This window comes from Poecilia latipinna, unplaced genomic scaffold (genome assembly GCF_001443285.1).
Source record: "Poecilia latipinna isolate Pla-1442-1.1 unplaced genomic scaffold, P_latipinna-1.0 Scaffold36, whole genome shotgun sequence".
Lineage (NCBI taxonomy): Eukaryota > Metazoa > Chordata > Actinopteri > Cyprinodontiformes > Poeciliidae > Poecilia > Poecilia latipinna.
In genome coordinates this window covers 723143-744781 of record NW_015112652.1, presented here as the reverse complement: position 1 = coordinate 744781, position 21639 = coordinate 723143, and the positions used below count along the sequence as shown (strand labels likewise).

At 38.6% G+C, this 21639-nt stretch overlaps 1 protein-coding gene across 1 annotated transcript; it reads left to right on the top strand.

The window, feature by feature from the left end:
* Positions 1 to 4420: 4420 nt before the first annotated feature.
* Positions 4421 to 19818, top strand: nt5dc2 (5'-nucleotidase domain containing 2). Its single transcript, XM_015043814.1, has 14 exons — positions 4421 to 4897; positions 7637 to 7821; positions 7925 to 7999; positions 9694 to 9749; positions 9890 to 9983; positions 11647 to 11775; positions 13019 to 13079; positions 13170 to 13272; positions 13398 to 13499; positions 14483 to 14564; positions 14669 to 14755; positions 15735 to 15875; positions 17635 to 17699; positions 18704 to 19818. The coding sequence occupies exons 1-14, from the start codon at positions 4519 to 4521 to the stop codon at positions 18963 to 18965; spliced, it is 1821 nt and encodes a 606-aa protein (XP_014899300.1). The 5' UTR covers positions 4421 to 4518; the 3' UTR covers positions 18966 to 19818.
* The last annotated feature ends 1821 nt before the right edge of the window (positions 19819 to 21639 follow it).

Here is a 21639-nt window from a genome sequence, read left to right as displayed (position 1 = left end):
GAATTGGAAACCAACTTCAGCTTCGTAACGTTACTCAGGTAAATGTAACTCGCTTCTACCAACTCTGGTTTCAAAGTATAAATATTTGTAAAAGATTTCCTTTAATGTCTGGTTTTCTTCTGCTTGATTACATCTTTAAATCAGAGCAACAGTATGTCCTTAGTGATAATCTGAGACATGTGACAGGGCTGCTGCCTATAACATACTGGGGTCTTTGTCTTATGAACCAAGGTTAAACAACAGTTCATATAGAGCTGGGGCTTCTGCAGAAACACAAAATCTCACCAAGTATTTTCACAAATATAGTAGGCTTGAAATAAGATCGAACTAACTTACAATTAACCTTTCAAATAAGGTTAATTGTAAGTTAATAAGCAAATAAAAAGTGCTTGATTTATGTCAATAATTCCTCAATATTGGTGAACAGTACTTATTCCATTAGCAGATTATTTCACTTATAACATGGGAAAAATGTCTGGTTATAAGTTAGATGAAATATCTATGGTACTTTTCCCACCAATACTAAGGAATTATTTACTTAAGCTCTTTTTACCTGCCGAAAAGTTACTTGTAAGTTAGTTTTCTTTCATTTCACATATACTACGATATTTGTACTAAAAACTAGACTAAAAATACTTTTGTGTTTTTGCAGTACATGACAAGCTCCAGCTCTATATGAACTGTTTTTTAGCCTTAGTTCATAAGACCAATGTTATGTTAGTTAATCAATATTATGGAATTATTGAATTAAAACAATCTCCTATTTCTTGCTGAAAAGTGATCTGTAGGTTAGTTTTATCTTATTTCAGTGTTCTAAGATATTTGCACTCAAAACAAGACATAAATACCTGGTGAGATCTTGTGTTTTTGCAGTGTTTTTCTATTGCATGTTTCAGAGTTCAGTTAAAGCTCTTAAAAATCCCAGCATGAGCTTGAGCTGAGTTCAGAGTCTGCGGTTGGACTGAATGATATGTTGCCCCTGTTTATAACAACAGAAAACCACCACAGCTGTTTGCAGCTTTCAGGCTCGACACCTTGAGCTTGTCGTCTTTATGGACTGCAGAGGGTTTTAAGAAGTTTGTGTGCCTGCAGGGAGTGGTCAGAGGAAATCTGTTTTGTCTGGCCCGACTGGAGCCCTGGAGGCGTGGGACTCGAGTTGTGATGTCAGGCTGCAGCCAATCAAACGGACTGCACGCTGTTGCTGTGTGCAGAGAAATTTAGGAAAAAGAAGAAGAGGAAGAGAGGGTTGTTGCGGGGGTGGGGATGAGAGTCTTGAAGTTAGTGCTAAAGTCCATGAAACTGGATTCTTGTTCTGGTTCAAGAGAGGAAAGAAAAGACACAGGGGTTAGCTTTGCTGGAGGTCAAATAGGTCAGATTTTTAAGTCGTATGATTTTACAGGGAATGGGGGATGTGGATGAAAGAATCAGCTTTTTGCTGCTTGTGGCGACTCTCTAATGAATCGCTCATGGTGAAGGCAGAGACATTTATTTGCTTCTCTTAAACGTGGAGAAAGTATGCGAGGAAGGCGGTCAGGTTGAGTTACGATGAAGTCCAGGAGCTCAGGAGAGAAAGGCAGAGGTCTCAGGAAGACTCTTTAGTTCCTCACTCACCCCATTCCTGCTGGTTGTCCTGGGTAAACTGTTAACGACAAGCTGATTTTCAAGTTTCTAATCTGGTGGTGTGTCTTAGACCTCAACCAGAAGCTGGGAATTATTTGCGGTGGTTTGGTGCTTGTTTGCTGCCGTGCTGAACCTGTAATTTCTTCCAGTTGTGAAGGTCTGAGCTCTGAACGCAGCCTTGTCACAGTTTAAATCTGACTCGTGGTCCTGGACAGAAGTAAACATTTGAGATTACAGCATCTGGACTCACAGTTAAGAGTGACCAAACCCTGATGATATAATCAGGATGAGCGCCAACGCCCACTTCTTCTAGAACATTTTGAGAAAGAATACAAGAAAAACTGCATCGTGGTTTTTAATTAATATTAATATTGCATTGGATACAACTCTGGAAAAAATGAAGAGCCCACTGCACTGAAAACCTCCTGGTTTTTCCACCAAATATTGATTTCTGAACTCTTCCTGAGTTAGAAACATTAGTGTTGTTGTTTCTAAATCAATATGAACTTGTTTTATTTGCGTTATTTGAGATCTGAAAGCACTGGATATTTTTCGTTATTTTGTCCATTTCCCATTTTCTGTAAATAAATACTACATTGGAAAGTTGTCAGTAGTTCATAGAATAAAAGAATAATGTTCACTTTACTCAAACATATACATATAAAAAGTAAAAACCAGAGAAATTGATCATTTTAAGTGGTCTTTTAATTGTTTCCAGAATTGTATATTTTGTATGTATATTATATATGAACAGTTCAATCACAGAAGAAGCTGTGATTTTTACAAAAAATATTTTCAAGACAACTATTACAGTTTACTGTTGAATTAGTAAATACTAGTCAGAATTACACAGCAAAAAGTGTTTGCAGTGCTAATTTGGAAATATTTGCGCTTATTTATGATGGTAAATTTGACTTTTTAGTACTCGCTGTATAGATAATGGACTGTAATCTGACATTAATTAAGGCTGAGACAGATGTTTAGTACAAGTGTGAAAGTTTTTGACAATTTTCGTGGAAAGTCTGCAATAAACTCCAAATTACATATTAGTGCAAAAAAAAAAAAATTGTTGATTTTGCATGAATTTCCACGATAATTTGCAAGAAATTGGAGGGACTGATTGCTATAATTTGGCAGTGAACAGATAAAAACTGCATTGATTTGATTGATAACATAATATTTAAGCACATTTAGTGTTTAGTTTAGAATCTAGAGGGCCACATAAAAAGCTATGGCGGGCCGGATTTGGCCCACAGGCCTCAAGTTTGATGCATGTGGTCTAGATCGTAGCAAAAATGACAGAATGGCCCAGTCAAAACCCAGACACAAATAAAAATAAGATGAAGTTCTGAGATGCGCTCCATGCAGTCAGAAGTTGTTCTTATGTTAAAATATGAAGAGAAAACATGGCGTCTCCTACTGGCAGCGCAGCATTCGAAGGCCACAATAATCCTGCGTGACAAGCCTCCATTTTGGAAAGGCACATGTTTTCCCGATAATATCTTTGTCTCAGTAGGAGGTTTGTGTTGTTTTGGTGAAACAAAACCAAAAAACATTTTGCATATTTCCACAAAACAGAGTGAGGAGTAAACATAGTCTATGTGCACAACCGGCCCTCCTGCAGCAGTGACCTTCCACCTACTAACTCTGAGAGAATTAGAAAGCTGCACAGCTGAAATCCATGTGTTTAACAGGAACTGAAGAACTATTTGTTCTCACCAGACTATTGTTCTTCTGAGATTTCACTGAGCTGGAGATGAGGAGGTGATGAAACACGCAGATAAACGTCGTGTTATCTCAACTAGTCACATGCGCAGCTGACAAGAGCTACCTGTCATTAAAATAATAAATCCTACAGTTTTAAGCTCAATGTAGAGCTGGAGTATTTGCAAATAACTCACTTTTTATGCATGGTTGTTTCTGGAAACAGAACCTTTGCTCTGCTTAAGTCTGTGCGTTTCTCTCCTGACTCACGGAGTTTCAATTCTGTCTGCAGCCTTCAGCTCAGAGGAGCACAGTGACCCAGTTCAGACGTGTGCTTAGTTCTGCTGGAGCTTCTGGAATCTGCTACACAATGTAATTAAGCAATTCTTTTCACATGTCAGATACATTTTGGAGGAACTGTGATAAAACCCAGATGCTTTGAAAATATTAGGAAGAATCTAGCAGCTGTTGGAAGGAAGGATCTATGGTAACGCCCATTTGTGCACAGCCAGGATGCAGAAGACTATCTCTAAAGAAGCTTTGCTCTTCTAGAAAATTAGGTTTTTGGCAGTTCTTTCCAAAATAGCTCAACCTCAGTGAGACTGGGTGCAGAGCATCTGCAGGAGTTAGTGTTTGAGTTTGAGTTTTTGGATTGTAATACACTTATACATGTGTCTTTGCCAAGAAAAGTATTTTGTTTTTCCTTTTCCTTATAGATGCATTTTTGTCATGAAATGTATCCATATTTTTTCTTTTTTTCTTAAAGAAATGTATCCATATTTTGTTTTGTTTTTTCTTTTCCACACGCATTTCTGTGATGCCTTTTTGTATCGAACATTTCAGCAACACGGCAAAACACAATGAACTGAAGTGAATTGAAAGCAAAGCGCCACCACGCTTAAAAAGGCATTTCCTGAAAACATTAAGAAACTATAACCACTGTTTACCGCTGCTTCAGTAACTCAGATAACAGGGGTAAACAGCAGCTTAACGGTGATGTCAGTGCTTATGATAGGAGCAGCGATAAGACACCCTCCCCTTCCACAGTGGGGCACGAGTGGGGGGTTTTGAGTGGGCGTGGCCTCTCCGAGCGAGGTTTGTTTTTATGCTGCTGGTAGTTGAATCCTGCAGTAGCACAGGCAGCAGCAGCAGGAGGACCGAGGCGTGTTTACATGCCTACGTGCAGAAAATAAGATGTCTTTCAAGAGCGTGGGCACCGTGCTGACACGGACACTGTGGGCCCGGGGCAACAGGACCCCTCCACCCGCCAGACCCCCACGCGTGAACAGACTGTCCACCTCGTGCGGGGCGCTCGCGGGCTCGAAGCAAATAGAGAAAAGCAAGGGGCAAAGTTGCAGCTCGGACACGGACAGGCCGAGCAGCAGCGACGCGCCGTCATCCAGTGAGCCGCCGCACAAATGCGGCACCGGGGAGAAGAAGAGGCTGAAGGAGACCGTGGGCGCCCCGGGCGCCAGCGGCGTCAGGAGACGCTCGTTCACGTCCAACGCGGCGCCCATGGACCAGACGTCGTTCCTGTGGAGTCGTTACAACGACCTGAAGCGGCTGGTTTACGGTAAGCACAGGATCCCCCCTTTGTCCTCGCAACCCCCAGCCCACGCCACGGAAAGCAGGCACCCCCTTGTCCACGTCACCAGGCAATTGAAGATGTTTATCTGTAGCCAGCGAGGACATTTTGTACGTTTGAGGATTCCAATATTGCATCCTCATTTTGCAGATTTATACTCGTTCATAAATGCAGCTGGTCACCTCTGAGCTCAAGTTGTTTACAACGAGTCAGCATTATTTTCTACCGTCACAGATAAACCTTAACAGTCACTTTGTGTTGTAGTTTATCCACATTTGTGCAATATATGAACCACTAGCCACCAATCAGTGTTACTGAGAGTATTTATGTAGTAATAATGCTTGGTTGACTTCTGCCTGCAGAATCTGTCTTAAACCACTGGCACACTGCAGGACTCTATTCCTCCTGGATTCATTTCTAGAAACTCCCAACCATTTGTATACCTACAAACTCATCATCTCAACTGTGTTCAGTTGGATAATAATGAAAAATTAATTAAGGTTGACAAAACATGCTCAGATTTATGCTTTCCAGATCAATTATTTAGTGTTACATGTGTGGTAGCCTCCCTGCACAATGAAATTCTTTGTTTACTGTGTGCATTTGATTTAATGCATGAATCTGTATTATATTGTAGTCCCTCAATTTTCTGTTGGATTTAAATTTGCTACCTCTATGACACAGTATACTTCATAGTTTATTTCAATTTTATTTATTAACCAAAACATTGTTATTGGTCTGGAAAGGTTTGATTGGTTCATCTTTAGCAGATAGGCACTAGGTTGGAGTTATGGAAAGATAACTTACATCTTCACAGCTGATACAGTTCGTAGTTCTGTCTAACAGATCCGTTCAACAAGAGATTTAGTTTGTTTTCTGTGGCCAAGTTGCAGCTCTGTGTCTTGCTGAGCAATTCCAGCCAGCTTTATTGCACTTTCACCTCACAAGTCGAACTCTTTCGACTGTTTGGAAATATTTTGCTGCCTGACAAAACATGAGAAACTGTGAGGTTGAAATTACAGGAGCACCACCTGCCACTGGTCAGCTGTTGATTAGCTGAATGCATGGAAGAAGGGAAGATCTGCAACAAAAACCTTGAGTTTGATTAGGAATGTTTGCACCCAGGATTTATGTTTCATGATTTTGACTTGAACTGTATTAAAAAGTTTCCCCCAGAAAACTTGCTAAGCCTGGTGGTTGGCTGCTAGGACAGTCATTCATCCAGCAGCCCATTGTGTTTTCAAGTTAAAAAATGTTTAAAATTGACAGGAAATTAAAAAAAAAATCACTTGATAATTATGTTTTATTAAAAGATTGGAAGAATAATACATGAACACCAACTACAAAGTCTTAAAAAAATGCTAACATTTTAAAAAGACCTAAATAAATAAGAAATGCTTAGCCTGTTGGAGGCACAAGTAAAGCCTGGTGGCCCGCCAGGCTTATAATGCACTGGGCTTATATCTGGGGAGTCAGCTTAAGTCTGACTACAACACTTTAACCTTAATCAGCATCTTCTCTCATAGAAACTCGCAAGGAGCTCTGTTGCACAAGTATTATTTTTAATGTTCTGCAAAGTTGTGCTACTTTGCCTCTTAGCGGTAAAATAGCTGTCGTTTAAAACTTGCACAATATATTTGCATTATAGGGTTGTTGTTTACATTGGCTTGGCTGCAATTGTTAGCAGATCTGCAAACAAAGTAGAAGTTCATTGCAACAACACTCTAAAGTAAACAAAACTGCTTAATTACAGTAAAACTCAAAAGGAGCATGGCAGCTTTTCTTAGATTTGCTATTCCATCTATAAGAGTTTCATTATTACATTATTGCAGAAATGGTGGTTTTAGATGTATGATTTTAGATTTTGGCTCTGACGTAAAGTAATGTGCCTGTAACACTGTTTACAGTGGAACGTGGAAGTACGTACAGTACCAGTGTACTGGGTACACTGTGTTTTTCCTGTCTTGGTACGCTGCCTTTCTGAATGTTGACGCACATAAAAAAAAAAGTTTTCTCAGCCGCCGACTTCTGCTTCAGATTCTCAACTTGAAAGCCAGTCATGCATTCCCTTCATGATTACATTTTTACAGATTTTTATCTTGTGAAGAATGAGTGTTTTTGCGTGAAAAGTGAGGCGCTTTTAGCTGCAGGGCGTCTGGCCAGAGGGTTGCTGAATGCACGCCTGCTGCCCAGCTGCGGCGCTCATTGAACTGTCCCAGGAGAGAAGGTCATGACCCACTTTCCCACATAGATCACGACTGATATAGTGTCAGCGGGGGCATTACCGTCCGAATGCAAACAGATGAATCTGTTCGCAATGTGTCGCGGCTTTTTAACGCGCTGGGCAGGAAGCAGATAAAGCAGAAGTAACCTGTGTTACAAGGCGTTCAGGGGTGGCTTTCAGCCACACAGTTCAGTGCACAGAATGTTCTTTTTGGGCTGAATTGGTTTGGTCAAGAGTCAGTTGACATCTGAGAACTGCAGGCAGGTTACGCAATCCCCGCCGAGCTCGCCAGTCCCCGGCCGGAACGAAAACAGCAGCAGGAGTTTAACTTCTTCGCTCTCTGCAGAAGTGCAGAATCAGCAGCCGCTGCTAATCCTAGCCTTCCCCACGTAATCGCCACGTTTTCTTTCCCTCTTCACTCGAGTCATTGTTGTCCCGTCTGATGTGATGTGTCATTATTTGAACTGAATCACAGTCTCTCCCATCTGTCTCTCTCTGCTCAGACCTGATCCCTCCCGGTGCGTGTAAAAGCCTGAACTCCTCGGTGATCTATGCCAATAACGAGGTCAGTTTGGAGGAAGTGGACATCTACGGCTTTGACTACGACTACACGCTGGCTCAGTACTCCAACGCGCTCAACACGCTGATCTACGACACAGCTAAAGGATTCCTGATTGAGCACTTTAAGGTATTGAAGTAAAACGGTAGCAGATTTGTAGAGGAAGGAAATTGTGAATAAAGCAGGTTTTAAAGTTGAGTTAATTCATGAACTCTGTGTTTCTGCGTTGCAGTATCCTGAGGAAATTGCAAAATATGAGTACATTCCCAACTTTACTGTCCGAGGTCTTCACTATGACATCCAAAAGGTGAATATTTTAAATGTACTATTGCAGAAAAATCTGTGTATCCAGGTGTTTCTTAAATAGGAATATAATAAAAATGTATTTCACTAATTTTATCATGTAGGTCAGATTCATTATGTATTATTTCAACTGTTTATTTTTGTTAATTTAGCATGTTTTGCCTTGCAGCCAGTGAAAAAACAGGTTTCACAGACACGATATTACTTGTAAAAACTGAATTTTTTAAGTGATTATTGCCATGTCATGGCTCTCACAGCCAGGGGGAAAACTGCTGACTTGACAATTCTCCAGCAAAAAATACACAAGAAAGGGAAGGCCACAAAAGGTCATTGCCAGAGAGGCTAGCTGTTCAAAGTGCTACATACAAGCATGTTAATGTAAGGTTTAGTGAAAGGAAAAACTGTGGAAGCCAAGCCAATTTCATTTTCAAGTCTCTTTAAAATGATATTAAGCACAGACGAAAATGCAGTTCACAATTTCCAGAAAGCCTCATAGCGTCGTTTGTCACGGATAAACACTAAACTAAAGTTCCCCCAGAAAACTTGCTAAGCCTGGTGGTTGGGCTCTAGGGCAGTCATTCATCCAGCGGCCCGTCGTGTTTTTGAGTTTAAAAATGTTTGAAGTTGACAGGAAACTTGAAAATCTCACTTGATAATTATGTGTTATTGGAAGATTAATTTCTGAACACCAACTATAAAGTCTTAAAAAATGCAAACATTTAAAAAAAACACTTAGCCTGGTGGGGGCACAAATAAAGTCTGGTGGCCCGCCAGGCTTATAAAGAAAGCACTGGGGGAAAACCTGCGTCAGTGATTGGGTGAAATCTAATCCAATTAAAACAGAGTCCATGCCTCCAGCAAACAATCGTTTCTCAATACCCTCATCAAGACCAAAGTAATTTTACAGCTTGTACATCTGGTGTTAAAGCAACCTGCACTCTGTTAGCTTAGCTGCAGTAACGCCGGCTGATCAGATTCATGCCTCCATGCTAGGGGACATTTATCGTATCGTTATATCATTTATCATGATAAATTATTTATTATGATAAGAATTTGGATTTATTTTTGTCACAATAAATTCTAATTAAGAATGTTTACCCCCCCCCCCAAAAAAAAACATCATTGTTGGGATTATTAGTTTGACTGTTTTCTCCAATGAAAAGATCAATAAATATAAATTAATATGAAAGTATGATAAAATTCTGCCACTATAAGAAGCTTAATGATACAAATTAAACTTTATGTGACTGAAACGTATTAGAAATAGGCTTGTATGAGCAGTGTTTGTGTTTGTGAAGCTATGATTGCTGCAGACACAACCATACAGCTACCTAAAACAGCAATAAATAATTTGTATCGTCACTTTTATCGTTGTCACAATACTACCACAGCATATTGTGATAACATTTGAAGTCCAAGTCGCCAACTCCTACTCCACACTGTAAAAACACAAAATCTTACCAACTATTTTTGGTCTAGTTTCTAGTGCATATTTTATTACTCTTGAAATAAGATAAATTAACTCAAAAGTAACTTTTCAGAAAGATATAGAGGCTTGTTGTAAGTAAATAATTCCTTGATATTGATGAAAGATTTTAAGCTGTAAGTCATAATCATCACCACCCTGTTTAATCCACATATTAGATAACTTTTTTAAAATCCCCTGTTCAAATAAAACCGTTTTCCCCTCCTCTGTAGGGACTCCTGATGAAAATCGATGCCTTCCATTACATTGAGCCAGGAACTGTGTACCGGTAGGAGCTGCCGATCTTTTCTATCTAAATAAAACACATTGATTTATTTCTGCTTGTCTTCATCCCTGCTGCGCCAGGCAAAACTTTGTTTGTTTTGTCAGATAATATTATCCTCTAAACAAAAATGTTGCTTCCCTCAGGGGTCTGAGTCCAGTGTCGGATGATGAGGTCCTTTATCTCTACGGTGGGACCTTCCACGTCCCGCTGTCGCAGGACAGTGGATTCTACGGAAAGGTTAGAAGGAGTGTTTTAATTTAAGGAATTATGTTTGTTTTCCTCAGTTGCGAAACAACTTTTGAGCAACAGCTGGCATGTGTTCCAGTTACTTCACTTTGTTTTTGGATTTTCTTGCGGCGTCTTTCAAGTGTAATCGGTTTAGTGTGGCACTGTGCTCACCATGGTGCAGATTCTGCAGAAGAATAACAGTAATAATCTCATCTGGCCACTGCTTAACAAGCAGAGGATGTAATCTGGCGGTGTTCTCGGATATTGGACAGCCTGGAGCATTGCATAAGACCAAATCCTAACTTTGGGGATCTTGTTTATCCCATTGGCGTGACGAATGAGCTGGAAAGCAGCATTCCCATCTCTGATGTACTCTCCAGAACGATTTCCTGTGTTCTTGATTTCCTCCGACTTGCACGCAGTCAGGAGAGGCAGAAATGTTCATTGAGCGTGGCAGTTGTCACGGAAGTTGAGCCAACATGAGTCCAATTAAGAGCAATTACAAGTGAAATGTTCTTTGGCCAGATATTTTAAATGCCTGCATGGAACTTTTTCCTAATCCAGCCTGTAAATAAACTTAAACAGAATAGTTTTTGTGCGGCTGTAATCTCATTTCCTTTGTTTACAACGAGGCCTCATAGTGACTAATACGTTTATCTTAATCCATTTAGGGCTGAAACGATTAATCAGATTAATCGTAATGAGTTGATTATTCAAATAATTGTCAATTAGTTTAGTAATCAATCAATCGTTAACTGAAGTCTACAGTTAACACATAGCAAAAGGACATTTGGTGAAAGAACAACTTAATTAACCCAAAACTGTAAATATAATAAAAACATTTTGCATTTAAAATAATTGATCCAAAAATGAATCAACAAATCAGACCTACAGTGTACTGATTCAAGCAGAAAGTGATTATTGTTTTAGCTACAGATTCATCCTTTACTAGAAATTATTAAGCGTATGCTAAAAGAATGCTATGTTGTTGCATTTCAGGCAATAAAATGTTTTGTTTTTATTTTAAAAAAGGATTTATATGTTTTATTTGAATCTTTTAAAGTACTTCTAATATTGCATAAAAAGGTTGACGTGATTAAATGAAAAATCTGCTGAATGTACCAATTTTATTTATTCGATTAATCGCCATAATATTTGACTATTAAAATAGTTGCTAGCTGGAACCCTAAATTGATAAAAAAAAATAAATAAAATAGATTATGGGTATTGGATTTTTGTTTGATATCCGACATGCCGATATGCTAAAACTCGTTTGGCTGATAACCAATACCGATATTTTTTCCTGTACCTACTTACCTAAACTATGTGTCTTTCTCTACTGTGGAATTAAAATACTGCATTATCTTTGTCAGTTTAGTCTGCTACCAAATGCAAATGCTAAAAATAACGCTGGAAATGATGCAACACTTTCAACTTGCACTTTAATTTAAAATTTATTCATGACATTTGCTCTCTAAGACAATGACAACACTCAGTTTGACGTTGTGCTGTGCTGCAGGATTCATTGTCACTGGTTTGTCATATAAAAAAACAACGTCTTTTATATCGGGGAGTTATAGTGACAGAATATCCGATGTTAAATTTTACAGTTAACATCGGCCGATAATATCGTGCATCCCTAAAATGAGTAATAACTTCTTCCTGTTCGCAGGGACCAAAGGTGAAGCAGTTCATGGACATCTTCTCCATCCCAGAGATGACCCTCCTGGCCGTCGCCAACGACTTCTTCATTGCCAACGACATCGAGTACGACCCGGTTCACCTCTTCAAAGATGTTTCTGTGAGTTCCTCTGCGTTTCCTCAGCTTGCAGTTCATTCAGTGCTGGCAGCGAGCGCAGCGCAGGACAGGGCAGAGCAGGGCACAGCAGGACAGGGCAGAGCAGAGTGTGTATGTGACTGTTTTCACATCCAGTCCCGTAATCCTTCAGCTGGAGGCTCAGGAATCTGCTGAGCTGTGGCAACATTCACGAGCAAAGCCAAGAACAATGAGTGTTTTTCCTCTTTAGCTACAGACGTGTCATTTTCCGGGAACACCCAGAGAAAAGCTATAAAAAAAAAAAAAAGCTCACTGAAGGATTCCTAAAGGTAACGCTCTGAATCCCAAAATCAGCTTGTTTTAAAGTTTAATGCAGTTCATACTTTAAGTATTCATATCCTTTGAACCTTTTTGCATTTGGTCTCGTTACAACCACACTCCATTGTTGAAAGGAAGGTCAAAGGTCACGTTTGAAGTTTGCCATAAGACATACAGGAGACACAGTGTAGAAGATGGTCTCCTACCAAAATGGAGCTTTTTTACACTTTGAGGTCAAAAACTAAATGTGAACACAACAGTGAATCATTACGAGAATATTCAGAATATTACAACTTTATTCTTGTAATATTACGACTTTTTCAAAATATTATGACTTTATTCTTGTATGACTTTGTTCTTTGAATTATTACCTTTATTCTCTTTGTATTATGACTTTTTTGAATTTTATGACTATGTTCTCGTGTTGTTATGACTATTTGCTTAATATTATGACTTTATGCTCTTAAATTTATGGCTTTATTCTTGTACGACTCTATTCTCAAACTATTATGACTTTATTACCAAAATATTATGACGTTTTTGTAATTTTATGACTTTATTCTCATATTGTTATAGCTTTATTTGGGTAATATCTTTTTTCCCGTAGTTTTATGACTTTATTCTTGTTCAACTTTATTCTTGAAATATGACTTTGTTCTTATTATTGTATTACTTCAAATCAAATTTTATTTCAGTGCTTTACATCACAAAAACACAAAGTCATGCCATACTAAGAAATTTTAATAACATTATGAGAATAAAATTATAATATAACGACAGTAAAGTCGTACAAGAATAAAGTAAATGTAATGTTTCGATTATTGATTCTGTGTTGCTCTGAATATTCTGTTGTAATCTATGAGATAAAATCCCAACAAATTGTACTCAGGTTTGTGGTTTTAATGCGAAAATCTTCAAGAATATAAACAAGTTTGTTTTTGCACCGCAGGAAGCCATTGGCATGGTTCATCTCAAAGGTTACATGTACAAGTGGATCATGCAAGACCTCGGTAAGAGCAACTTCCTCTCTTCTGCTTTAGTTCTTAACCTGCATGTTGCTGCATAAACTCAGCCACACTTTGCATTGTTTTCTCTCACAGACAAGTTTATTCTGAGAAAGGAAGAGACGGATGCTGTCCTTCATCGGTTGGTCAGTCAGGGGAAGAAGCTGTTCCTCATCACCAACAGTCCCTTCAGCTTTGTGTAAGTCTGAGCCCTGTGAGCTCTCCGGCTGCTTCAGTCCATTGTGACTCACAGGAAAGGAAATGCTATAAAAAAAAAAATGCCATGTTGCAAGTTGTTATGCAGTATTTTTCCTCTCTGTGCAGGGATAAAGGAATGACGCACATGGTGGGGAAAAACTGGAGAGACTTCTTTGATGTTGTTATCGTGCAGGCAGATAAACCTCACTTCTTCACTGACTGTATCAAGTAAGTAAATGCTATTTTTTTAAGTTAATTCGGAAAGTAGTGATTAAAAGTAAACTTTTTCATATTTTGCCATATTGTAGCCTCGAACCGGCTACATTTATACGAAACCGCTGCCAGGAAACTCCTGATATTTTCGGATGTTTTTAATTCGGAAAAGATTCCACATTTAAACGGCGCTATCTTGAGTCAGCTGTAGTTGTTATGCCAGGCCACGAGATGGCGCTGTGGTTTTAAAATATCACCGAATGCGCATGCGCTTTGCCTTTGACTCTTAGCTTCTTAGCTTACACCTCATTGAAAACAGTAACGCGTCTCCCTCTCCCATGAATGATGGAACATATATATTCCTTATCAGAAATTATTACAGAAAAGTTTCAATAAGAGACTTGGTTTCAAAAAGGGCCGATTTTATAAGAAGATTCATAAGAAATTCTGCTCTGATGTGACGGGAGAGCGCACTGCAGCCAGAGAGGCGGATCCGACCATTTTCACGGCGTTTCGGATCAATTTCTTGGTAAAACGACTCGCATAATCATGTCGAGGTTGTAACTCTCAGTTTAATCGACAGCTGCTGGTAAAAGGAAACAAAGAACGAAAACTCTAAAATTAATAAATAAACAAACCTGGTTTTGTGTGTTTGTTTTTCAATCGCCAAGAAAATAATTATTTATTTCCAACTTCCGTCATTGTTCACTTTAGCCTGACAAATATCATTCACCGTTTTCCAACACATTGTGTATTTATAATTTTTTTATTACTGATGTAGAAGGATGGAAGCTAGCTGATAGCAATGCAACAAAAATATTTTTCTTTTCTATGCTTATAGAAGTTTTTGTGAAGAAGAATACATTTATAGAACCTGAACAAACAAGCACACCACATCAAATCCACAAAACTAAAAGAGAACATGCAAAACACATCTGTTTTCTGTTGCTTTGCTTTTAGTTTCAGAATATGATCTCAGCAACATGTTTTTGTTTCAGACCTTTCAGGCGCTTGGATAATAACGGAGACCTGCGGTGGGAAAAGATCAACCGTTTGGACAAAGGGCAGATCTATAAACAAGTTAGTAATACGTCTGTCTGTGTGCGGTTTCACACTCTAGGTGTGTTACACACCATGCTGCAACTGTATGTTTGTAAGTTAACTTGGTGTGTTTTGTGTTTCAGGGTAACTTGTTTGACTTTCTCAGACTGACCGGATGGCGAGGATCAAAGGTTCTTTACTTTGGAGACCATCTTTATAGCGACTTGGCTGTGAGTATGAAAGTTTGTTGATTTTTTCCCTCAGTAAAAGTTCACATTATGACTAAGCATTAGGGGAAACGTGACTCAGCTCCTGTGTTCAATTTATCCGGTGGCGTCAGTGTGCGATTAACACAAAGTTGGAAATTTCACTGGAACATTTGCTGCTGAGTCTTGCCAATGTGACCTGAAGACGCAAGTAAAGCACTTTGCTTTATTTAACGTTGCTCTGAAGAAGATTTTTGTTCATTTTGGTTGGCTTTGTGCAGTTTTTAAACAGATTTTACTAGCAGTATAAGCATTAAAATGTATCTCTGGACAATTATATTTTTATTCTTTGACTAACTGAGAAATTATAACATTCAGATTGTTATTTTTTTTATCTGCACATTTAGAGTTCTTGAAATGTTAATGAAGTATTACAAGGTTTCAGTCTCATTTTAAGTCTGGCTGCAAAAAATTAGAGAATGGAACATTATTTGTATGTCAATGTTTTAATTTCTTAATAAAATATTTGAAATGAGTGGATATGAACAGATCAAACCTCAGACGTTTACTTGCACCTTGGACAAGATCAGCATTATATCTACTGTGGCAAATCTAGAGCTTGACATCTTGGACTCAACAAACCAGAAGTACAAGCATGCGACCGTAGATGTTTCATGGTCAGATGCTGTGCACTGATGAAACGGATAATGACATCAGTCAACATCATTTTGGTTTTTAGTGCCACTTAAATATTTAAACCTGAAGTAGCAGGACTGATAAAATAAAGAAATCCATTTTATGCTCTATATATCTTTAGTAATTTGTCCTCCCTTGTTGCTTTTCTTTACTATTCAGAGTTAATTATTTATTGTGGATAAAACTTCTCTACACTGTTGCTTCTCCCCAATGAAAAACAAACATTTTAAAATACCTCTGCTCATAGCCAGATAAGAAAACTGAAAGTCCATCCAACCTCTCTGTCTTTTGTTTTTTTGTGTCGCAGGATCTGATGTTGCGACACGGCTGGCGCACCGCAGCCATCGTCCCAGAACTGGAGCACGAAACCAAAATAGTGAGCGCGCACCGATACGCTGTGACCCTCACCTGGCTGCAGGCCCTGACCGGCCTGATGGAGCGGCTTCAGGTGAGCAGTCAACAGCAGTTCGCTCAGATATGTAATGTTTTTACAAGCACGATTCTGTTGACTAAACACTAATCTCCAACACTTGTTGAGCCACTTTTGAACTTGAACAGACATTTGCAGGCAGCGAGGCCAAAGATTTTTACAGTAAAATCTTCTTAATCAAATAAGCAGTTTTTGTTTTGAATCTTTACGAAATAACGAGTCAGGAAGTTCTAGCATTTAAATCTTAATACAAAAGTTTTCCTCTTTTAAAAGGCAAAAAAGCAAATTTTTTCCAGAATCATACTTTCTTTTTTTTTCCAACAAGAACAAGCCAAACTGCTCTCAGCAACTATAACAAAGCTATAAGCTGCAGCCTAACAGGGCTCGGCTTCTGAGCAGGTCTGTCTGCTGTTTAAACTTGTCCACAACAGGGAACGTGCTGAGCATTTTTAAACGAAATTACTTCAAACGCTTGATCACTTAATCTCCTCAGTGACTTACTATTCTTTAAGTAGGTTATATGTAGACACCTGCCAGTATTAGTAATATTTTAGACCTGCAGTAGACCTTGGTAGCATTAAAGGGCTCATCACTAGTCTGCATTTACAGCAAGAAGAATTGGACAAAATAACAATAATCACTTATTTTTCTTAGGATCTTTTATTTATGGCTGTTTTTTCTGCATTATGAGAAAAGGACACAATATATTTTCTCATCTTGCCCCTTTGAATGTTGATTTTTTTTAAAGCATTTATTTAAATTTGCACTCTCTGAAACATGTGTATCAAACTCGAGGCCTGGGGGCCAAATCTGGCCTGCCGTAGCTTTTTATGTGGCCCTCTAGACTCCAAGTTACATCAATAAGTCCTTCCAGTTTTTCACAAATCTGCAAAATTCACACAAAATCAACAGATAACCCCCTTTTTTTTTTTTTTTTTCTTTTTTTTTAACTGCAAATTTCTCTAAATTGGCCAAAAATATTAGATTTAATAGACTGCTGCCTCAACCTTACTTAATGTCAAGTATGGCAATTATAAAAATGTTACATTTAGGATCATATATCAGCACAAATATCATAAATATTTTTAAATTAACACCACAAAAACAGTCCTGGATGGACCGATCAGTGTGAAAAGATGTTCAATAGTATTTCATTTTAAGAAACACTTATGGAATGCAGAAATAAACAGATGTTTATTGATATTTTAACAGTTTAATGGCTTTTATTTATACATTCTGGCACAAACGGCCCTTTAAGAACATTCAGATTTTTAATATGGCCCAAATAAAAATGAGTTCGGATGAGGTTGGATGCTCTGACGCATCCAATCTTTCCATCAGATCCGGTTTTATAGCAAAAGTTGCAAATTTTCACAAATACATGATACATAAGCTTGACTTTTTGAGCTTTTCATAACTAAAGCTGTGCACCGATTTCTCTCTGAAGTCGAGACGTAACGTATGTGGCAGCTGCAAAGGAGAAGAAGCAATGCTGAGTAAAATTAGACAGACACAAAGTCATGAAGTACTTATTAGGAAGCCGCCACACACAAGTGAACTCTGTCACCTTTCCTTATGGAGGAGATGCCTTCAGAGACAAAACTTCAGTTTACATGCCTCTGCAGGATCATGTGAAACCTTTTGAACTCCACATTCAACAACTGTTTGCATTTTTATCTTTAGCTAAAGATGAGATAACACTTTTCTCGTGACAGAAATAATCATTGCCGAACTGCCTCAGTTTGATGTTTGAATGCACGCTTCTGTAACATTTCAGACACACCGTGACCCAGCCTCCAAAAAGGTTTTTCTGGAATGGCAGAAAGAAAGAGAAGAACTGAGGTGAGTCTCTACACTAGTCTTTTAATCTGAAGCTCCACCCAGTAAGCCCAGTAAACCCACTGAACTCTGATAGTCTATACAGTGCTTCCTGTTGCCAAGTTCAGCCCCTATGCAAAGCAGTCCTTTCTATAGCCTTTTGTGTCACCCTATACATCTAGTCTGCTCTGTGATGTCTGCATGCAAAGTGATGTCATGCTGCAGGCATAAACTGAATGTTTTTGGCCTCTTTAATCCATTCTGATAACCGTTTAGCTTTCAGGAGTTGTTTGTTTATGTGGACGGTCATTTTGTTATAGGTTTTCCCTTCATTAATGTTCTTGAATAAAACACCAAGAGTTGATTAGCCTAATTGAGTAACTTCTGAATTAATTTAGTTGCACTGGATGTTATTTAGTGACAGCATAATACACTTTTCCTATAAAAGTAGGATGTGATTATTGTGCATAATCAAGTTTTTTTTAAATGTTTTTCTTGACTTTGTTTGCTTAAAGTCTATAAATATGGACGTTTTAAAAAAATGTTTCTGAAAATATTTCAAACTAACCGTGTCTGAAGAATCTCAAATTTCCAAGTTTTCATATTCAAGAAGGATTAAAAGTAGTGATTTTGTTCCAAATGTTAAATATACTATTATTCATCATTGCAAAAAGTAGGCTACATACTAGCTTGGTTTTATCTAAACATGCGTTGATTTTTCTTTAAAGCGAAATTTGACACTGACGACACAAGTTTGACTCTTGCAGTTTATCTTTTCACTCAAGTTTGCAACTCTGCGTTGTTGAGCGCAGTACAAGACCGCGCTGCTGTGAACTAGGTAACCCTCCAAGAGAGAGGCTTTTAGGTCAAAATAGGTAACGAGTTTAATCTGCATCATACAATATTAACGTTTAAACTTTTCAGATTAATCACGCCCTATTAAAAAGATAAACAAGTAGGAAATGTCTTTAAAGGCGAGTATAAGCATGTATTTGAATTAACTTCTCTTACGAATTTGTTTCCCTCAGGGTGATGACGAAGAACCTGTTTAACCCTCAGTTTGGCAGCATCTTCAGAACATGCCACAACCCCACCTACTTCTCCAGACGCCTCAGCCGATTCTCAGACATCTACATGGCTTCTCTCAGCTGCCTGCTGAACTACGACCCCTCGTACACTTTCTATCCCCGCCGCACGCCCCTCCAGCACGAAGCCCCCCTGTGGATGGATCAGCTGTGCACCGGCTGCATGAAGACGCCCCACCTGGATGACATGGCCAGCATTCGATGAGAGCTGTGCTTTCCCCACTGACTCTTTGGACACATTTTAGGTCACAGTGGCAAACACTTGAGGTAGTCGGAGCATTTAGTTCCTTTTAACAGGGTCTGTTTTTATCCAAGAAGGTGCTGCACAAAGCCTTCCACTGGACACTGCTCACTCATAGAGGAAACCTCCTCACTGAGTCCACTGGAGGGCGCTGTAGAGCTACAGTTGACGTGTCAATGAAATGTGGTACAAGATTGACAGAGGATTGGTGAGAATGGGGAAGCTGTTTAATACTAAGCTGCATCGCACAAACTACAACAAATAAAGGACTAAAATCTTTTATAATTCTGTGTTTACCTTATTAACCCCAACGTGCTGTGCTCTTCGTGTAATTACAGGCGCAGTAATGAACAAAATACCTCACTGTGTTGAACATATTCAGTGGCGCATGGAGTGGAAACTAACCGTTTAGTAATTTGCATATGGATTGTGATTTCTTTAATCTGATTGGTCGGTCGGTTGCTAGGCAGCACAGCGCCCGTTCGTTGCTCACGTAGTCTCCGTCTGAAATTCATTCGACTCCAGCCGCCTACCTGAAGACGACGGCAGGCGGAGTACTGCTGCCAAGTCACACTTTAGCGCTGGGTGAGTGAAATGTTTCTGAGCGAAGGCTGTGGCTGTTTCTAACCTACAGGAGCTGCTGCTGCTAATTTAACCAAAACAACCACACAGGTCTGGGTCCAACTCTGTTTTGTTTTTTGTCGCGTTGTCCCGCTGTTCTGGAACCAACTGTGCACTTCCTGTTGCTCTTTTTGTTTTGATGCAGTGTGAGATTTGTTGTGATGGGAGTTATCAATAAACGCATACGGCTAACAGAGTGGTTTATGTGTACTTTAATCCGCATTTTGTCGTAGTTATTTTTATACCGACCACGGAAGTCTCCGAATGCTTGGCTTCGGATGAAAAAGCACGTCAAGATGTTTCACACACCAATTAATTTTTTGAATATTTATCGATATTTTCAGTCATTGTGTATACTTTTGAGACTGGTTAGCAACCTGGTAGCCATAAAATGCCTTGCAAACAATATTTCACAAACTACCAAAAATATAGAACCTCTACAAACCTGCCGATATATTAGGTCTGCGCAATATATCGCAAATGTATCGTTATTGCAATAAATCAACTAATTTAATAAGTACCATCCGTCCAGGCTCTCTCTGTTAGTAATATAGATCTTGATACTTAAAGCTGCAGAATTTTTTTAAGGATAAGATGTTTTGATGGTCGTTAATAAAAAATAAGTAGTTACATTTACTGCTTAAGTGCATGTGGTTCTCAACAAAACCCTCAGCATGCCACCACCAGTGTTCTTTGGCTTAAAAGGCAAAGAATTACCAAACATTTTTCAATTAATTAATAATAAAATATATCTCCATATCTCTGTAGACAATCATTTGTATGATCAACGGTGGCAGCAGAAACTTTCAGTTGTTTTATTCACAAACATGTTTTTAAAAAGTAACTTTTTACTTCAAGCTGCTACTAAGCTCACTTTTCATTAAGCCTATTTTCATTGTACTTCTGCAATATTTAACATTTATAGGATATTAAATGTTGAGTTTTCATTATAAGTGGAAATCATAATGAACAGAAATAAAGGTTAAATCTGTAATTAAATTGTAAAATGTATTTCACCTAGTAAATTATGTTAATGAAATTAAGGAACTTTTGAAATAATATTCCTATTGAGATGCACCTGCATGTTCATGTATCATTTGAACATTTAAAACTGTTAAAGAACAGTTCAAATGCATAACTAAATGCATTATGTACTTAGGGTTGACAGTTTTTAATCTTATCTACCCATCATACTTGACCAACAGATGATTATTCTACATTGTTTTAATATTTAACACATAATGAGATCAAGCAGCTTTCTAGATGAGTGGGAAACAGATTTAAGGTGAATTGGTCACTTACTGGTGTTTGCATTTCATACTTCTGTGACTCCAGTCTGCATTTGAGGTTTTTTTCTCTTTATGCTAGCTGACCTCTTCTACGTAATTGATTGGAAATCAGGCAATTAGGTGAGAAGCTTCACTTCAATGAGCAACAAATGAGGTGGAACAAATGTATTTTACACATAGTGTTGTTAGGGAACCCTTAATATCCTGTAAATTATATGCAATGAATGGAGAAACCTCTTCAGCACTGATTTGTATGACATCAGCTCAGATTGTAGATCCTGACAAACAGAGTTGGGGTATGTTTTAAATTCCTTTCTTTCTCCTTTTTCTTTATCTCTCTATTTTTACATTTCACCATTTTGTTGTGGCTTCTCATGTTCAACTATCTTCCTCAGTGCCTCTGTGTCTGTCCATGAACAGCTGCACGCTCTGGTTTTGTGTGCTCAGACAGCCACTCCCAATGCGCCGCAGCCTTTTCTATTATTAAACGTAACAGGACCTTTGCTTTCACAGCTAGAAATCTCAACGTTTGAGACGTTCCCAGTGATGGAGGATACGCCATCCCTCCGCCTTGCAAAACTAAGACAACAGAAAGAGAAGCCCCCCGTCTGTGGAGAACTCACAGGCTTCATGGCTCACGTTTCTCTATTGTCATTCTTTAAAAGCAGCACCAAACCACATGTTTATTTTTTATTCATGTGGTTTGCCTTTCTGCCAACAGCCACTGG